The 18,072-nt window shown below is 42.2% G+C and overlaps 4 protein-coding genes across 6 annotated transcripts; all 4 read left to right on the forward strand.

The window, feature by feature from the left end:
- The first annotated feature begins 2 nt into the window (after window positions 1-2).
- On the forward strand, window positions 3-4,279 carry mkrn4 (makorin, ring finger protein, 4). 2 transcript variants are annotated; one of them, XM_005732657.1, is made up of 8 exons: window positions 3-141; window positions 1,103-1,231; window positions 1,311-1,558; window positions 1,628-1,695; window positions 1,784-2,037; window positions 2,129-2,236; window positions 3,272-3,371; window positions 3,474-4,279. In XM_005732657.1, the coding sequence occupies exons 1-8, from the start codon at window positions 68-70 to the stop codon at window positions 3,600-3,602; spliced, it is 1,110 nt and encodes a 369-aa protein (XP_005732714.1). In that variant the 5' UTR covers window positions 3-67; the 3' UTR covers window positions 3,603-4,279. The 2 variants fall into 2 exon arrangements, with proteins under 2 accessions (XP_005732714.1, XP_005732715.1); XM_005732658.1 differs by having other exon boundaries at window positions 3,272-3,389; window positions 3,474-3,540.
- A 431-nt stretch (window positions 4,280-4,710) lies between these two features.
- On the forward strand, window positions 4,711-9,801 carry fance (FA complementation group E). The gene is made up of 10 exons (XM_005732659.2): window positions 4,711-5,056; window positions 5,569-6,130; window positions 6,264-6,308; window positions 6,396-6,452; window positions 6,929-7,072; window positions 7,150-7,273; window positions 8,419-8,494; window positions 8,621-8,687; window positions 8,787-8,912; window positions 9,003-9,801. The coding sequence occupies exons 1-10, from the start codon at window positions 4,782-4,784 to the stop codon at window positions 9,105-9,107; spliced, it is 1,581 nt and encodes a 526-aa protein (XP_005732716.1). The 5' UTR covers window positions 4,711-4,781; the 3' UTR covers window positions 9,108-9,801.
- Window positions 9,802-11,315: 1,514 nt separating this feature from the next.
- On the forward strand, window positions 11,316-13,269 carry rpl10a (ribosomal protein L10a). The gene is made up of 6 exons (XM_005732660.1): window positions 11,316-11,399; window positions 11,830-11,901; window positions 11,992-12,072; window positions 12,555-12,703; window positions 12,791-12,963; window positions 13,059-13,269. The coding sequence occupies exons 1-6, from the start codon at window positions 11,395-11,397 to the stop codon at window positions 13,227-13,229; spliced, it is 651 nt and encodes a 216-aa protein (XP_005732717.1). The 5' UTR covers window positions 11,316-11,394; the 3' UTR covers window positions 13,230-13,269.
- A 926-nt stretch (window positions 13,270-14,195) lies between these two features.
- Window positions 14,196-17,123, forward strand: LOC102196633 (lymphoid-restricted membrane protein). 2 transcript variants are annotated; one of them, XM_005732661.1, is made up of 13 exons: window positions 14,196-14,370; window positions 14,457-14,520; window positions 14,594-14,666; window positions 14,759-14,786; window positions 15,045-15,185; window positions 15,273-15,404; window positions 15,504-15,684; window positions 15,759-15,799; window positions 15,940-15,990; window positions 16,077-16,210; window positions 16,289-16,402; window positions 16,631-16,741; window positions 16,829-17,123. In XM_005732661.1, exons 1-13 carry the CDS (start codon window positions 14,359-14,361, stop codon window positions 16,932-16,934), a joined length of 1,188 nt encoding a protein of 395 aa, XP_005732718.1. In that variant the 5' UTR covers window positions 14,196-14,358; the 3' UTR covers window positions 16,935-17,123. The 2 variants fall into 2 exon arrangements, with proteins under 2 accessions (XP_005732718.1, XP_005732719.1); XM_005732662.1 differs by having other exon boundaries at window positions 15,504-15,669.
- Window positions 17,124-18,072: the final 949 nt, after the last annotated feature.

An 18,072-nucleotide genomic window follows, 5' to 3' on the forward strand; every position in this document is an offset into this window, starting at 1 on the left:
TTTCTATTGGTTCGTTGCCAGGTTAATTGGTGCGAGGAACCAGCTGTCAACTATTTAGATAACGTGGATGGTGAAGGCTTGGCGGCGGCTCGTTCAAAACACACGGAGGATGGACTCGGCTCGTAGTAGAAACATTTGTCGGTAAGCAGCCCCTCACAGTCCCACAGAGTGGGTTAGAAATGAGGAAAGTGTGGACCAAGCACCGAGAAATAGCTTGTCAGAGTTTAATGCCTTCGTGTGGCGTTCTAATATACACGTTAAAGTGAAATAGTGACTTTTGATTACATCAACTTAGGAAGAAAGTGTGGTAGACCGTGTTGCTGTGTGAGTACATTCGTACAAATTTTGTGTTGCTAGGTGACTAAATATAATGTTGAAATGTTAGCCAAAACTTGAGCTAACTGAGTTGGTGGCTGTTGGTAAGTGGGATTTACGACCGCACTTCTGTGTCGGATTTGGCCCTTCTCCGTCAGTTAATCCAGAAACGCGTCGGTACACGATGATTATTATTGACAAATACGGTTTTTGAAGCTGTTTAATGATGTGCATATACAGTACCGATGTTGTTTCAACGTATAAAATTTTCGCTCTTTACTTTGTAATGTGTTCTGCAGTTGAGGCTCAAGTCAGATTATTAATTTTACTACGTCAAAAAAAAAAAATTGGTTAATGTCAGGCAGGGCTTTCAGTCTCTCTCCCACCTGTAAGAATTTACTAAACTATAAAAACGGCTCGACTACTCTTTTCAGCTTGTTCCTTTAGGCTTGGCCAGAGCAGCTCACTCACATGTCCAAACATCTCATCCTTGCTTCTCAAACTTTGTCTCCAAACACCTCAGCCTGAGCTGTCTGATCCACTCCTAATCCTATACTTTCTGGTTACACTCAATAAAAATCTGAGCATCTTCACTTATAAAGAATAAAATACCAGCGGCTCATCGTTATGAACTTGCATTCTAAATAACCCTATAAACACTAGCAGTCATCACAGTTCAAATCACTGGAGCGGCATGTAAAACCAATCTTGCTACTTAAAAAAAAGAAAAAAAAAAGGTTTGTGGCAGAAATTTACTTTGCGATTTGTGGTTTTCACCTCATTGCAGGCGTTTCATAAATGGCTCTTGCAGATTTGGTTCAAGATGCAATTATCGTCATGAATGGCCAACCATACACTCATCCCAAATATGTCGGTATTATCAGAAAGGTGGATGCTGGTATGGTGAGCGCTGCAGGTAAGCTGCCCCCCCCTCCCCCCATGTTTATTATTTAAGAAAATCCATCATTTAATCCCTTATATTTTTTCTCTGCTAGGTTTTTCCATGTTCTTCAGTCTGAAGCTGGCACAACTGTTGCAGGAAGAAGGGCTTCAGTACCTACGGTCTCCTCCTCCAGTGTGGCTCACGCGTCACCTGATAGGCGAGGGTCAGAACCTGCAGTTCTGCAAGCTGAGGTGACATCTGAACAAGAGTGCAGCAGATCAGAGTTGGCAGCTGATACCTCAAACCCTCAATGCGACACTGGGCACCTGCCAGCGAATATCGCTGAGGAGCAGTCAGAAGGTATTGCATGAGTTTGTAGATGGACCTGAACGTAGAAGTTGATCTAATTAATTTGCTTTTCCTCTACAGAATCTGGTCTGGGATCGTCTCAAAGCTCAGAAGCTGCTGAAGCAGGTGCCTGCGATGGAAGAAATGAGGTTTGCATTTAATTTGACTGCGTTATCTTAAGCATGCTCATTCAGCAAGAGAACTTGGCTGAACCCAAAGCCTTCTATTAATGTTCAGGAGATCTCCCCATCTGAAACCCCGGAGAATGGGGCTGCCGCTGCAGCTTCTGGTTCTCAGGGAAGGGAGGAGGAAACTGAGGCCTTCCTCAGGAGCAAAGACGTGACCTGTGGGATCTGCATGGACAAAGTGTATGAAAAGACTGATCTGAAAAGCGGTGTCTTTGGCATCTTGCCCAACTGCAATCACTCCTTCTGTTTACAATGCATAATGACCTGGAGGAAGACCAAAGACCTCGGCCTGGATGTGATAAAGTAGGTTTCTGTAATATTTAGGAGGCAGCAGGATCTGACAAAACCAGAGAGGGCTCGAAGTGATTCTGATTGACTTTTTCCCTCTTCTCAGACGCTGCCCACAGTGCCGCGTGAGGTCTGCCTTTTATGTGCCGCACAAATACTGGGTTGAAGGACAAGAAAAGGAAGATCTAATTACTGAGTTCAAGCAAAAATTCAGGTGAGGAATAGATCTCATGTCTGCAGAGTTTAGAAAATCCTTTGAGTCTGTCTTCCTGGGTATGTTGTGTGGATGTTAGTTTCAATAGTCCAGCCTTTTCTTCAGATTTCTTACTATAGATTTAAAAAAAAAAAAATTATATAGTGAGTCTTGCTGTAGATTAAGGTTCCTGAATTAAACTACTCATCTAAATCCTTTGGTTAGGCCAGGGGTGTCAAACTCAAATACACAGTGGGCCAAAATTCAAAACTGGAACAAAGTCGCGGGCTAACGTTAATATTTATTGAAAAAAAAAAATCTTCCTCCAGATATAAGAATGAATCTTTTCTTATGGACTCAAATAAGTTTTGCTGGAAAACTGAATATGGAACAAGCAAAGCTTAATACTAAACAATATATATATTAGCTGTCCAAAGTTGATTTCTAAAGGTTTGTTTTGTCTTTTAAATAAATATACTCCTCCCAATAAATTGAATCTCTTGAGCTGCTACAGATCTCCCATTCAGCAAAAACTTGCTTTTGTTTTTGCTTATTGCGCCTTTAAGTCCCTTTACCATTAGTACGTACTCGACTCGGCACAGTTCACCAGTTTTCAAGATTTTCATTAGGTCATAGGTCATTCTGATATTAACAGTATGGAGTGTGCAGCAGATGTCATATCTAAGGAAGAGTACTGAAACACAGGTGTGTAGCATTGCTAACTAATTAACAATGGGAGCTACAGAGTGAATGATTTAGCACAGATTTTTACAACATGGCAATTAGAATCAAATTTATGCAAAAGGAACAGAAATCGGTGTGAAGAGAAGTAATGACGAAAAATTTAGCAAAGGAGAACTCTAGGTATTAATTGAAAGGGGATCTATAATGCTGATGCACAACAAATTAAATATGCATATACTGCTTAAAGCCCTGTGCATATTTCACTTAAATCACAATATTTTTTTTATTTTTTAGATTTTAAAATTGCTTGTCATCTCAAGCCAGTATAAACATTTAACTGACCCCTCCCTGCTGCCTCTTGTTTGATTCCAGTAAGAAATCCTGCACCTACTATTCTCGATACCAATGCTGCCCTTTCAAAAGCGAGTGCCTTTACCGACATGACAAAAGTCGACACAGCGCGTCCTTTCTGGTAACTACATGGTGATCCGTGAGTGTTTTACGTTCTCCTCCCTCTTAGTGTGTCTAAGATAAGGTTGTATTTACTCTCCCCTCACTCTCTTTGTCCTTGCAGCATTTTGGAGAAGATGACTTTGAGGATGAAGATGATGGAGTGGATCTAATTAGTTTCTTCATAGCCATGACCCTTCTTGGTGATGATGATGATGACGACGACCTTGAATTTACTTTTTTACCTTACTAAAACAGTGTAGTTTGAGTGCTCATCTCCCTCCCCCTTTCTTTTATTTTTTTTTTCCTTTTTTGGTCAGTGTTTGAAACCACTGAATGGGGTCTATAACCATCATTGGTCCCTGGAAAATGCATGGCTGCTGCCTTTTTTTTTTTTCTTCTTTCCTTTTTAAAAACCACCTGTGTCTTCATGAAATTATTACTGAAACAGCCTACGAGTAGCTTTGACTCAGGATCATCGAGTGGAAAGTACATCTCACTTAAAGGACTCCTAAATTCAGACAGGAACCTGTCTCCAAGTCTGTGCACACTTGGACACTCCAGAACTCATGGCTAGTGGTCTCAGCGTAAGACACCTTTGTTTCTAGTTGGGGTTTATAATTTTTTTTTTTTTTTTTTTTAAATACTACAGCTGTTATGTGTTAAGTGTTTAGCCAACTGTCCGCTTCTCTTCCAACTTCTGAGCGTGCCAATGTAGACATTTCTCTAGTAGCTTGGGCCATTTAGATATTTTTAAAGTGTTATGTCGATGGTAGTTTTAATTGCCCAAGGGTTAAAAAAAAAATTGTACTGTCCTAATGTCTGATATCTGTATAAAAATGATTAGTTGTCACACACTTCCCAGTTTTGGCAAGAACAAATGATTTTATGTCTTTTTTTTTTTTTAACCAAATTGTACCTGTACACAAAAAATAAAACAGATTCACTTTGTCTCACTAAAGTGTTTTCTTCATTGGTGCTGTGCTATTCGGGGCATTTCCCTGAATGGTATGCCCACATGGCATGGGGGTCAGGATGTGCCTAAATCACACCATACAATGAATTCACGTAATGAATTTTTATTAAAAAAAAAAGTAATTAAATATGGGCTAGTTGGACGAGTCTAACCTTTAAGCAAACAAAGTATTTATCTATTCTGTTGAGTAGCTCCACTGTGGTCTCCAAATAAAAACTTAAAGTGGAAACGACTGAGACATGATGGCAATCTCGCTTCGGTTGCCTCAGGATGCTTGTTCTATTCAGGAATTTCTGGCTTTTGTTTATCTAGTATACGCCGCAGGATAAATCGTGCTGTGTCGCCAGTGAGCTGAATGAATGGCACATCTGACCACTAGGTGGCGATGTTGAACTCAGCCTTTTACCGGTGTCGAAGAAGAAATGTAAACAGTAGTGGCGGTATAGTGAGGTTGGGATGGAGCCACAGGTGTCTGGGAGAGACGGCAAGGACAAACCCGGAGATGGGGCACACAGCTGTCTGAACTCCGGCATGTTTCTTAGCGGATTTGACGGGCAGTCGAGGCTGCTGCTTCGGTCACTGATGTCCGGAACCTCCGGGGCCTCGAGAGCGCTGGGCGTCTTCCACAGGCAGCAACGGGCTAACCCCGAGAGCTCACTGTGTGGCTTCATAGAAACACTGTGCAGAGACGAAATAACCCACACCGAGGCTGACACTGAGTTTCTAACCGTGTGAGTAAAGTACACAGAAAAAAAAAACCAGTTAAATTATAAGTTGGGCTCTCTGCCTCCTTAAGTCATCAGTCCCACAGGCTGTGTGCCTTTAGACTGAACGTAAATGCTCCAGTGTAGAGTTAGTTTAGTATTCACATAGATATTTTAGGGTAAACACACACACATACATGTGTGAAAAGTAGGGTGAAGATCAAATCAGTGTTTCCTTACCTCTTTTGTTTTAGATCTGGGGTCCTTTGCCACATTTCTTTGCTTTTATTGCAGTCTGATTAAGAAAAATTCACAAAATTCCTTTCTAAGAAGTCCCTTTAATCAGCATTTAGCAAGCACAAATCTCCCCCAAAATGATTTAATTTGTGAAAAAAAGTGTCATAAATACTGATAGTCACAAATCAGTTTTATGTTTTTTTTCTAACTCCTGCTTTTTTCTTAAACATGAACTTTTTCTTTGTCTACACAACTTCAGAGACCAGCTGACGGTTTCTTTGGTTTTTCCTTACCTCTTCTAGTAAACCACTAGTCTGCCTGTTTCCACCTTTATTTAAACAAAACCTGCTGTCATTCATCCACCTGGTGCACTCTGTTCTTCCTCGGACCGCTGTACTCCATCTGATCAAATGTCTCAGCCAGGACTCTCGTCCAAACCCGTGGGTGACTGCTCTGTGCAGACAACTCGAAAGAGACCTGGAAACCCACCGTGAGGTGCCTCTGTACACCACACCGTGCAGCCAAAGACTAAAGGAGCTCTCCCAGGGTTTGATCGGATCTGCTGAAACTGGAGGATGGACCAAGTGCTTCAGTGGTCAAACGGCAGAATTTGAATCCCAGAGTACATCTGATTTATCTGAGCTGGGGACACAGAGGAAGAGAAAGGGCAGTTTTGTCAGCGTGGGGTCTGATGGTGAAGAAACGGGATCACAGAGTAAACGGATAAAGATGGATGATAATGAGTGTGTCACAGCTGAAGAACTGAGAGTTCCCAAGGAAATGTCGGGAGCGCCAGAAAGTGATGTTGCAGCAGAAACTCCAGCCTCAGACAGTTCGTGTGGTGGCCTGCCTGAACAGATAAAGGTAAAAACCACTATACAAAGAAGGGTACCCTCTCCACACTGAAATCTTTCTGCCAATTTCAATGTTTGTTTTGTCCTTAGAGAAGCAGAAGTTGTAAAACGATGAGCTGATTTACTGTTTTTGTGTTTATTAGGTCTGTATTCCTCAGATAAAAGAGTTGTTGGAGAGTCAGACGGAGGTAAGAAGATTTTATTTTCTTCTAGCTCATTCAGTGCAGACAGTAAGTGACATTTAGTCTCACTGTCATTCTTTTTGTGTGTTTCAGTGGGACCAGAGCTCCACAGATGTGTTCAAAGTGCTGAACAACTGTGACTCAAACCAAGTATGTCCTCAATAATTTAACCTGCGCTTTTACTTCGAAAACGGGTGGATTTGACTTAAATTACAAAATAAAACTATTCAACAAGATAGAAACTGTCGATTAAAGTGCAAAAGAGCTGTTTTCACACATTTCCATGAAACCAGAGTTGCTTTTTGCAACCAGAAGAGTCGCCCCCTGCTGTTCATTAAAAAGAATGAAGGTGTAGGGCAATCTTTTAAATCTGTTATACTATTTAAAATCCTTAGGGCTGAGCTGAGGGTGTATCTTAAGCACACACTCCTATAAACAAGATCATATTTATAGGAGGAATAAAAGATATTTAATATAGGACTGACACCAGTGGTTGGGACCATTAAGTGAGTATCAGAGGCATTTTCTTATTGGTCTCTGTTGGGTTCCAGAGAATATATCAATATTTTATGTATAATCTGCAGTTGTGATTGGACTGAACCCAGGTCCTTACCTGCCCTGTTTAGGTGGAGGTGTTATGCAGCATGCTGAATTTGCCGGGCTTACCTGACCAGGCGCTGCCTAAACTGTGCAGCAGTGTTTTGGCCCTCTCTCCTGACCTCAGCTACAGCACTGCTGCAACGCTCATCAAGAGCCTTCTGCTGGAGAAGGTATAACACCGAATATGAAAAATAAGCAACATGTGTTGCTGTGTTTCATCTTGACAGAATATTGTTTCACCTTACAGGTGCTGTCCCTGTCAGAGCCGGCCTCCAGGTGTCTGGTTACCGCAGTGACATCACTGTGTAGCCGCTATCCCAGACCAGTGTGCCAGGCTCTAATCGGACCAGTACTAGAGAAAGAGAACATAGGTGAGATGAAAGGAAAACGTTTCACTGAAAGTGACTACAGAAATGACTTAATGATGTCCTTCATTCAGGTTTGTGATCTTGGTCAGATGCTAAGATGGTATGTGATTTAATAAGGTCTGGTGTTTACAAGCACTCAGTTAAAACAGTGTGACATGTGCAAAAGTGATAAATAGGTCCTGCACTTTTCATAATACTGTGATGCAACATGTCAATCAGTTTTTCTGCAAAGTGCATCACTTCACCATCTCCACCAGCCTGACCAGTTGATACGAGACAGGATGGATCCGTGTTTTCATGTTGTTTACACCAAATTCTCCCCCTACCATCTGAATGTTGCAGCAGAAATCGAGACTCATCAGACCAGGCAACATTTTTCCCAATCTCCTATTGTCCAGTGTTGCTGAGCCCATTTCCTGTTATTACTGACAGCAAATGTACTGTTTATAAGATTTGGGGAAACCTGCAGTCAGCTGAGACTGAAGAAGTCACTTGGATGAGTGACGAAACGTTTCTCCCACAAAACGCTACGTCCAGATGAACAGAATCAACTTTTGGAGATTACTGACAGGAGTGACACCCAGTGTGGTCTTCTGCTGCTGTAGCCCATCTGCTTCAAAGTTCATCGTGGTGTGCATTCAGAGATGCTCTTCTGCATACCTTGGTTGCAATTAGTGGTTATTTACATTACTGTTGCCGTGCCCAGCTTGAAGCAGTCTGTCCATTCTCCTCTGATTCCAGCTGTTTCAGTGGATCAACAGATTCTGAAATACTCAGACCAGCCCAGCTTGCACCTACTACCATGTCACGTTCAAAGTCACTAAAATAACCTTTCTTCTTCACTCCGATGCTCGGTTATAACTTCAGCGGGTCATGTGTTCATCTCTCTACGGATACAATTGCTCATACTGATTGATAATGTATGCTAACAAGCAGTTGAAAAGATGTACCTCATGACCCAGCTGGTGAGCGTGTATGTGCACTGATTGCTTCAGGGAAATCGGAGAGTTGCAGAGCAGCAGAGCTCTGCAACTCAGCAGGTTTAAGTACACATTAACAGGACAGATGCTTTGATGTGATAGAGCTCCTTTTACTCAGGCTTTGCTCCCAGCATGAATTAATCCTTTTGAACATTGTTTTGTTTTCAGGGCCTCCACAGGCTGAGCTGCTAAGCAGACTGATAGAAAGCTGCCTGGATTCTCACTACAGACTGCTGGTGGTTCAGTAAGTATAAAGTTACGTTCTGTTTTCACTTGTAACTGCTGCGACAAAGAAGCTTCGCATAATAACGGACACATGGTTAGTAGTAAATGACTAACACTCCTGCTTTTTTATGTTTTGTTTTTAAAGAATGACATTGAAGATTGCATGGAGTGAGGCAGTGCTGTCTATTATCCACAGCTTGCTAGACTCAAAGGTAATCCAGGTGATTATTCATGGGAAAGAGCTGCAAGAGCTGTTAGTCATAATACTCACTGCCACTGAGCCACCTGTTTTGCCTGTTTCCCCCCAACAGCCTGTCTTGAATGAAGAACTTTTCACACAGTTCACAGAACAGCTCGTCAGTCAGGCTCCTCGTTTCACAAAGTCTGTGAAGTTTGCAAAAATGATGCTCACAGTACTCACCAAATACGGCTCTGATGTAAGTATGCAGATTGGGATCAGATAACGTCTGTACAGTGGATGAAATGGTGTGTGATAACCTTCTGCGTATAAATGATTGCATTTCCAGGTGACTGCTGCACACAAACACTCCTTGTCCAGCTGCCTGATGTTAAATGAGACCTTCCTGAAGAAGTCTCTACAAGCTGCTTTAAAACGAATCGCAGACACGTGACCTCACCACCTTTTCAACTAATTTAGATGAAAAAAAACCTGTATAAATAAATTAAACTGACAATGAAGAATCTTAATTCACCAGTCTGACAGGGCTGATATTATTTTTTATTACTCTGACTGTTCACAGGTCCTACAATAACGATTCCTAAATGCTAATCCTTGCACTCCTGAACACAACACACCCATGTATCTAACTCAATCTAGCATTAGGACAAAGTTGATACTGAATTACTGTAACCTGCAGACTTTTATTGGTCAGTCTTTACAAATATTTGCAATTTTTTTTGCAATATCTCATTTAGCAAACATTATTATTACTTATATGGTATTTATTTTTATAATTATTATAAATTATAACTGGCTCCATTGAGTTGGCTTATACATCTGGTGAGGATGCCTCATGGGGGCTTCCAATTGGATGGTTTCCAGGCATACTCAACTAGAAGGAGACCCTGGGGTAGACCTCAAATTTGTTGCATGTATTTCTTGTCTTCAGACCTGGGGATGCCTCAGAATCCCCGTGTGGAAGTGGAAAGTGTTGCTGGGAAGAAGGGCCCTGCATAACCTGCTGCCACCACAGCCTGAATTTGGATAAGCAGAAGCTAGGCTGAAAGGATGGGTGGATTAGATCATAATGTCAATTAATTGTATTCATTTTCAAAGCCTCAGGGTTTTTTTTGCAACTTTTTATTTTGAATTTTCATTGTGACAAGAATATAACAAAAATAAAAGGGGAACAAATTGGGGCACTGTTTCAAGCATCATGAATTAAGTGACAGAATCTTCAAGCCTGTGTTTATATTTATGCCGTTTAGTCCAAGTTGTTGAAAAAGATGACATTTAAGTCGTAGAAAGAAAGTCAGTCTCTCCATCAGATGTATTTCCTCTATAATCTCTAGCACTTGCTCTACTCGGGAAGGATCCTTCTTAAGGATTTTCCTTGTTATGGCCTTTTCAAATGCGATCAACGGGATTTAAAAAATATATCTTTCCTTTTTTAGAATCAAATCACTGGGTAGCAAACCCAGTAGGAAGATCCTGGGATCCTTAGGGATGCATAGGACATGATGTCATCTGTTAACTTGGATATACTGTCCCAAAATGAGGTCAATTGTGTACACGTCCAAAAGATATGAGAGTGATTGGCATTCGGGTGACCACACTGTCTCAAAGCCTCCATTTTTTTAAAGGTTAAAAAAAGTTATTCAAATTTCGGGGTTCCCAAAAAATGTCTTACAGCGCCTCAAAATCTATTAATACACACCTCATAATTCAGTAGCTTCTAGAACCACCTGTAGCAGCAATAACTTGAAGTCTTTCTGCTTTGTTTTGCTTTATCAGAATCTCATATTGTGGAGGAATACTGACCCACTGTTTTTTTGTTTGTTTTTTAAAGTTGCTTCACCTCATTGAGCTCTCTTAAAATCCTGCCACAGCATCTCAATCAGGTTGAAGTTTGGACTTTGACTGGGCCATTGCAACATCTTGACTCTTTTTCAGTCATTCTGTTACAGATTAGCTGATGTGTTTAGGCTCATTGTTCTGTCACATGACCCAATTTGTGACAAGCTTTAGCTGTCAGACCAATGGCCTCGCATTTAACTCTAGAATACTTTGGTATACAGAGAAGTTCATTGTCGATTCAATGACTGCAAGGTGCCCAGGCTCCTGTGGCTGCAAAACAAGCACAGATCATCACTCCACCAGTTGGTATGAGGTGTTTGTGCCGATATGTTGTTTGGTTTAACATACCTAAATGCTCCACACAAGAAAACTGATTTATAAGGGAGTTCAAGCAAATGCATCTGATTAACAGCACTTGGTTGTCATTTACACTCTTTATCCTTATAGAAATTGTCAGGGATTTTTCACAGGACTATCATTTTGGAACAAAAAAAAGTACCTGAAACAGCCAGAGCTCAACTTTTGATATTATAATTTACAACAGCATAAAAACTGTAATGACAAAGTTTGACAAAGACAGCTGAATTATGTAGCTATTATGTAACTATTTAGCTTTATAAGTAGGTAAGAATCTTTCTGTAGTTTTACAGGTATTTTATTTTTATGTATATGTTTCTTCACAGGCACACCTTTTTCAATTACTACTAAACAGATATTTTTATGCTTGCTGTTTTATGATATAGATTTTGTTGATTTCTATTGGGGAAAAAAAGAAAAAAGCTCGCGCTTTCTGATGACGTCACGGATCGCCTTTATGTCGCGTAACGTACGACGTCACTTCCTTTTCCAGCGTAGCACGACGAGAGCGACGAGCTACCAAGATGAGGTCAGGCCGCATTTTTCCCAATAAATGATTAAAAACCTCATTTTAAACGCGCTTTTCTCTACTGTGTTATTCTTCTAGATACGTAGAGTCGTAATATTGTCCGGCTTTGTTTGTATTTCATGGTATGTTGTAGTTTATTGACGTTAAAGGTGCGGCATGGGACCGGTTCATCGCCGGTGCACCGTCAGCGCGCTAAGTTTCTCAAATGTAATCCGTCGTCATCCGCGTATTTAAAATACATTTACAGTCTTCATCTAATCTCTGCTGTTTAGTTTAATGCTCTTAAATAACCGGCACATATTTTTTTCACGACTTTTGTGGCTGCTTGGTGAATTTTTAGCGCTGTGCTTTAGCATCATTAGCCGTCTTATTTCTCTTGGTGGCATTTCTAGTGACGTTAACTCTTTTCCTGACGTTTTCTACATTACAGTAAGGTCTCCAGGGATACTTTATATGAAGCCGTGAAGGAGGTCCTGCAGGGCTCCGTGGCCAAGCCGAGGAAGTAAGCAGATCCGAACAGCTGTGATAACCAATGGTTAAAGTGTAATACTGAAAATACCGGACATGTGTGTAACCTGTCATCTCTTTGTAGGTTTGTGGAGTCGGTGGAGCTTCAGATCAGCCTGAAAAACTATGATCCCCAGAAGGACAAGCGTTTCTCCGGCACTGTCAGGTTCGACCTTTTACTGTCTCACCCACCCTTTTCCCTGTGCGTCTCCAGCCCTGTCTGATTATCACAGCGGCCTGTTTAACGGCCATGTAGTACATTAAAAAATCAAAGTCCAGACAGGCCAGGAGCAGACATGGAGAAGTACTCTGGGTAGTCTGACTGAGCTTACTCAGCTTTCTGCTGGGGAAGGCGAAGCAGGCGGACCCCTACCCTGGGTCTTAAAACATGAGGGGAGGCTTTGAGTGGCTGAGCTGCTAAGTTCACGCCCTCATGCCGACCAATTTGCTTTGTATTACTACCTAAGAGGTCAGCTGGACGCCAGCCCCTGTGGTGGTATGGGTAAGACTTTTTCTACTCCACAGTAAAGTCAGGTGGTCTCATAAAGGGTCAAATCATATCATCACATGTTGAATGAGTTGATTATTTCTCAAAGGTTGAAATGTGGTTGTGAGCACAGTCACTAAAAATGTTTTGTTGACATGCAGGCTGAAGACTCTCCCCAGGCCAAAGTTCTCCGTGTGCATCCTGGGAGACCAGCAGCACTGCGACGAGGCCAAAGCTGCCGACATGCCACACATGGACATCGAGGCTCTGAAGAAGCTCAACAAGAACAAGAAGCTGGTCAAGAAGCTCGGTACGGTGTCCACAAGATTACAAACTGCCTCATCTGTGACCAAAGTCTGTCAAGGCTTCCTAACGTGCTTGTTTCTTCCTCTTCCAGCCAAGAAGTATGATGCTTTCCTGGCCTCTGAGTCTCTGATCAAGCAGATCCCTCGTATCCTGGGTCCTGGGCTGAACAAGGCCGGCAAGTTCCCCTCACTGCTCACCCACAATGAGAACCTGAACACAAAGGTGGATGAAGTCAAGTCCACCATCAAATTCCAGATGAAGAAGGTGTGTTCTGCTGCTTCCTGGCTTTACGGTTTCATTATCTAACACTTGGTTTGAAGAAGTTGATCAGTGTGGAGTAACCTTGCTGCTCGTTGTAGGTGCTTTGTCTGGCTGTGGCCGTAGGACATGTGAAGATGACAGAAGACGAACTTGTGTACAACATCCACCTGGCTGTCAACTTCCTGGTGTCGCTGCTGAAGAAGAACTGGCAGAACGTGCGTGCCCTCTACGTCAAGAGCACCATGGGCAAACCCCAGCGCCTCTACTAAATACAGTTTTTCTATTAATAAAAGTGGAGATTCTCCAAAGTCGGCTGCTCTGAGTGATTTATTTTTTTAGATTTCATTACTGAGGTCTTGTATCACTAACTGATAATCTGAAGTTCACTTATGTGTAACGGTGTAATACATAGTTACATAACTCTGTTAACTTTAGTCTGTATAATGTAGTGAAATTCAGGTTTTGGGAGAAATTACAGGAAGGGCCTCAGGTTTTCATGCCTCATTCTACCATTAAGCTTCTTCCCTCAACATGCACCCTTCTATAAACACATCAAGGCCAACTCAGGGCTCAGCGGGAATACCAGAGTGCCCTGGGATTGAACCACCAACCCAGTCCAGTGAGCCTGGGTATTCATCCCAAATATTTGGTGCATGGCCATTAGGTGTCTCTGTCGGTCTGCTTTGGCGTGCATTAGCTGGACCTCAAGATGTTTGTTGTCATTTCGTATGGACACAGCCTGAAATGAAACACTGTTTCTCACCAGCCTCTACAGTGCAAAAAGCTTGAACTGTCCTCCAATGGCCTTGGGTAAATAAAGGTCTAATATTCGACTGATGCAGATCACAAATGTGTATGTAGAGTGAAAAACGGGAAGCAGAGTGTTAATAAGATCTACGGTTCCTGATCTATGTAATCCCCTCATGGGACCCCTGTACCCTTGTGTCCTGTCCTGCTGAAACCTTTAAAACCTAATTATTTATTCATGAGATTAAGTGAACAAGCTACTCCCTTTGCTTCTACAAGAATATAGAGTGTAGTATAACATGGTGTATTATATAGTATGGATGCAGGGTGAACTGTGGAATTGGTGCATTTGATTTATTAACTGGTACAACACTAGTTTTAATTTACCACATACAAAAACACAGCTTCCCATGAGCCTCTTGGGCCAGTCGTCCTATTCTGGTCTGACTGTGGATCTCTTAATAGGATTATCTATTCTCAGGACTGGAGAAAGGCTGAGGAGCAAATGAGCCAAACACTGACCCGTGAGAATATGTTTGTGCTTTCACAAATGATGAAGAGTCCACTGTGAACTCTGAAGTGAATCTGAATACTGTAATCAGGCTTTCTCTGACATTTGGATTAACTCTGGTGAAAGAGGCTGACACAGTAATGAGCGCTGAGGTGAGTCTAACCAGCTGTCCTACCCGTTCCTTTAATCAGTCATTTAACACCTCGGAGGGCTGATAATATCTTTCAAATATTTTCAGCCAGAGGCAGAGATAAGCAGCTACAACCTGCCCAACATGCCGGACAGTGACGACAGCGGAGAAGGTTAATGGCTTAAGAATAATAATTTTTTAAAAAGGTCTAAAAAGTTTCTAAATCAGTTTGAACTTTTTAACAGAAACTAGCCAAGAGGAGCCGCCAATCGCAAGCTGGAGTGAGCTGCCCATCATAGAGCGCGTCGGCCTCAATAGGTGACATTCATACGTACAAATACAACCAAATGATAACCGCCAGATTTAATTAGAAGTGATATCAAACTGTCAGACTTCTTGTTTCCTAACAGTGTAGAGATGTCAGAGAATGATTTGGAGGTAAGTAGTGTACACTTCCCCTTCATTAAATCCATTCAGTAGGTTTTAAACTTTGTTTTTTAATGTGCTGCACTTGAAAATTTACATACAGGATTATTTGATTATAAGTTCAAGATTTCTGTATTTCTGAACAGCTACGGTTTCATTAAAGTTTATTTATCCTTAAATCTCAACAGCAGGCAGAGCCACTGGTATCTGAAATGCAGGAGGACGCTGAGAACTTGAATGAAGTTGTTATATTTTTGTTTCTTCTCCTAGACAGCTTTCTCTCAGATCGCCTTGTCTCTCCGCTGTGATCAGTACACCCTGAAGCAGAGGCTGCAGGCGGAGGAGCACGCCCGTAACCTGGCTGAGGAGAACATCCAGCTAGAGCTGAGCAGAGGCAGGGAGACCCTGGAGGTACTGTACGTAGCAGGCTATTATCTGTAGTGAGTCCTTTTGGTCCCAGCAGGCTGCAAATACAAGTGTGATCCTGTGGGATTTCAGATACTGAAGAGCCTGTGTTTGGACAACAAGCGCAGCGAGATCCTGCAGAAGCTGGAGCTGTCCCTGGACATCCTCGGAGGCACCGTGGAACGGATCTCTAACACAGCAGAGGTGCTCGGTGCCGTGCATCAGGTACACTATGGGTCAGGCTCAGTTAAAAACAAGTGTTACTGCTATATTGGGACCAGCACTGGGAGTAGGAGTTTTCTCTTTATTTCCTGCTTTGTTTAGGAGGCTCGAGTGAGTAGAGCAGTGGAACTCATGGTGGCTCACGTGGAGCGCCTGAGGAAGCGATATGACAGAAATCTAGCTGAGCTGGAAGAAGCCAGAAGGATGATGATGCAGCAGCAGCAGCAGAGCTCCTGCAGAAACATCACAGATCCCAGAGCCTCCACAGGTTTCTGCATCAGTGGTGTGTTTCTTGTCACTTGTCTTCTTCTGCAGTTGTGTGCAAAGTTTGAGTAATTGCTGGATTTATTGTTGTAGATCCAGAGGAAAGTGACAACATAAAGAAAGATACTCAGCAGGTATGCATATTTGGATACTTGTAGCGTCTAATGTAGGTTTAACCAATCTTTTGAACTTGAATCTGCCTTTTATCTGTGTGTTTGTTTGTTTGTTTGTTTGTTTGTTTGTTTGTTTGTTTGTTTGTTTGTTTTTTAACAAGAAGCACATCCGTAGAAGGGTCTGTGTATCAGTAATTTCCAGCCAAACTCAGGTAAGGGAGGTTTCCTGAATAAACCTTCCTGCTTTTTTCTCATGTTATCAGCCATAAACCACAGGGAGGGTCTTCTTTGTCTCCAGGATAGGAAAAAGCAAGACTCCAGAAAGCGTCTCTCTTCCAGCAAGAAGGCTGTCCCTTTTTGCCCGTCTCCCATGAGCTCAGAGTCCAGCTGCTCTTTCATGAACAAGGACGACAGATACTCAGTGGAGGACAGGTGAACTAGAGCCAACAGGCATATTTTTTGGTATCCTAACTACATGGTAACATTTATCACGAACATGTCTTACTTCAGGCCGCACAATCCAGATGAAACTCCATCAGAAGCTCTTCCAGGACCCGCTCCCATCCTAACCCCAGAGAGCCCCCCATCAAAACCAGTGAACAACAGCAAGACTCTGAACAAAAAGTATGGCACTATTCAGAGGAGGTGGACTAACTGAGAGGCACAACAGCCTGCAGTATTGACCAATTTCTGAAGCGTTTCGTGTCAGTATTGGTTGCTGCTGGCCCTGGGGCCTGTGTCTAGTTTGACAAATACAGCTCTTACTAAAGTCAGCATTAGCAACTTTATCAACAAAAAAGCATCACAAGCTTCAAGAAGTTGGAACTGAGGAATGTGCTTTTATATTTACAGCTTCTCTCTGGATACTTTGCGGCACAGACACAGGGGCAAAGCAGTCTTATCCAACAAAGGAAGGGAGAAAAAGATGGCAAATATCTGCAGACGGATCTCCACAGTGGGGATGTAAGTGGACACGTCATGTTTGTTCCTTTTCAAAAGTGTATTATTTCTGATAACTTTGGATAAACACTGACCGACTGCTCTCTTCAGGTGGAGGCAACATCCTCTGACTCACTGGCTGCAGCGCTGCCGGCTGGTTCTCCTGTGCACGTTTGTGATTTTCTGTGTCGTAACACTGAGTTACTTCTTGTGGTAGTTTCATGAAACACAGTCATCAGTGCTTCACGTGAATTAGTGCGTCGACAATTGAAGGCTATTTGTAAACAAACATAAAATGGTTTTTGATGCCCTGCTTTTGGTCGTTCATTGTGTTTGTCACAGGGAATCACACATTTTGGTAACATCCATCCATTTTCTGCTGCTCATCCAGTTCAGCTGTCATAAATATGGGCTCAAATTGTGGTCATAAATATCTTGTACTTGTAAATCATGATTTGTGTGTGTAAAAATAATTTGTGTGTGCGTAAAAAAGATTTGTGTGTGGACTTAGCCAAAAAGTACGTGTGAAACTCTGCACTCAAGTTTCAAGTTACAAGTACGAATTTTGACCCTATTTTTCTTCCTTTCAGCTGATTGGTCAATGTCATGTCAATCACAAATTTAACAATCCAATCAGCGAACAGATGGGTTTGGCTGTTTGAGGGGCGCTTTTTTAAACTGCAGGTCCTTGAAGGGTAATACAGTTTGAAGCTGGAGGATCTCTATATAAATGTCCGATAGAAGCTAGGTCCCCGTAACTTTCAGCAGCTGTTGAAAGGAAAAAGTTGTGGTATATCAGTGGTTAGAAATACCATTATTACTTTAGGATTAGTTTAACACAAAGTCAGGGCTGACCCAGGACCACTGCTGTGAGTCACAGTGCTCAGCATAAAGGTCCTTACACATCGGATGCAGCATGTGCTGCTAATGCTAACTAATAGCAAAGGATCCAGAATTAGTTGAGCTGGCTGCTGAGCTCTGTGGGTTTTTGCAGCAGCTCTACCTGTACTAGATGCACCTGCTCCTTGTCGTTTCTATCTCTGACTTTATGTCCTCTACAAGAGTTTCTGTTTGTTTGTTTTTTATCTTCAAATGTTCAATAAAAACATGGATCGTTAATTCATAACGAAGAAAGCTTTGTAACTATCTCCACTAGTGAAGACTGTGTCATCTCCACAACACTGCCCCCCCCCCAGGCTTTGGAGGTCCCTGTATTAAGCAGGTAAACCTGTGAAACAAAAATCACCACAGACTGTTTTCCATGGTGGTGATGAAGGAAAACGCTGGACTGGCATGTAAAAGCATTTATTCCCTCAGGACCTGAAGCTCCATAACGCACCCCTGAGGAACGCACC

This window comes from Pundamilia nyererei, unplaced genomic scaffold (genome assembly GCF_000239375.1).
Source record: "Pundamilia nyererei isolate P.nyererei 1_Seehausen unplaced genomic scaffold, PunNye1.0 scaffold00047, whole genome shotgun sequence".
Lineage (NCBI taxonomy): Eukaryota > Metazoa > Chordata > Actinopteri > Cichliformes > Cichlidae > Pundamilia > Pundamilia nyererei.

What these genes read in the sequence shown, in the direction of transcription:
- LOC102196633 (XM_005732661.1), top strand. An exon ending in TGCTCGGTGCCGTGCATCAG is followed by an intron (nt 15,405 to 15,503) that starts GTACACTATGGG and finishes TGCTTTGTTTAG; the next exon opens with GAGGCTCGAGTGAGTAGAGC. An exon ending in CGGATCTCCACAGTGGGGAT is followed by an intron (nt 16,742 to 16,828) that starts GTAAGTGGACAC and finishes TGCTCTCTTCAG; the next exon opens with GTGGAGGCAACATCCTCTGA.
- mkrn4 (XM_005732657.1), top strand. Translation starts at nt 68, where the DNA reads ATGGTGAAGGCTTGGCGGCGGCTCGTTCAAAACACACGGAGGATGGAC. An exon ending in CGTAGTAGAAACATTTGTCG is followed by an intron (nt 142 to 1,102) that starts GTAAGCAGCCCC and finishes ACCTCATTGCAG; the next exon opens with GCGTTTCATAAATGGCTCTT. An exon ending in CGCTGAGGAGCAGTCAGAAG is followed by an intron (nt 1,559 to 1,627) that starts GTATTGCATGAG and finishes TTTCCTCTACAG; the next exon opens with AATCTGGTCTGGGATCGTCT.
- fance (XM_005732659.2), top strand. Translation starts at nt 4,782, where the DNA reads ATGGAGCCACAGGTGTCTGGGAGAGACGGCAAGGACAAACCCGGAGAT. An exon ending in TGTTGGAGAGTCAGACGGAG is followed by an intron (nt 6,309 to 6,395) that starts GTAAGAAGATTT and finishes TGTGTGTTTCAG; the next exon opens with TGGGACCAGAGCTCCACAGA. An exon ending in TCACCAAATACGGCTCTGAT is followed by an intron (nt 8,913 to 9,002) that starts GTAAGTATGCAG and finishes TTGCATTTCCAG; the next exon opens with GTGACTGCTGCACACAAACA.
- rpl10a (XM_005732660.1), top strand. An exon ending in GAAGCTGGTCAAGAAGCTCG is followed by an intron (nt 12,704 to 12,790) that starts GTACGGTGTCCA and finishes TTCCTCTTCCAG; the next exon opens with CCAAGAAGTATGATGCTTTC. An exon ending in TCAAATTCCAGATGAAGAAG is followed by an intron (nt 12,964 to 13,058) that starts GTGTGTTCTGCT and finishes TGCTCGTTGTAG; the next exon opens with GTGCTTTGTCTGGCTGTGGC.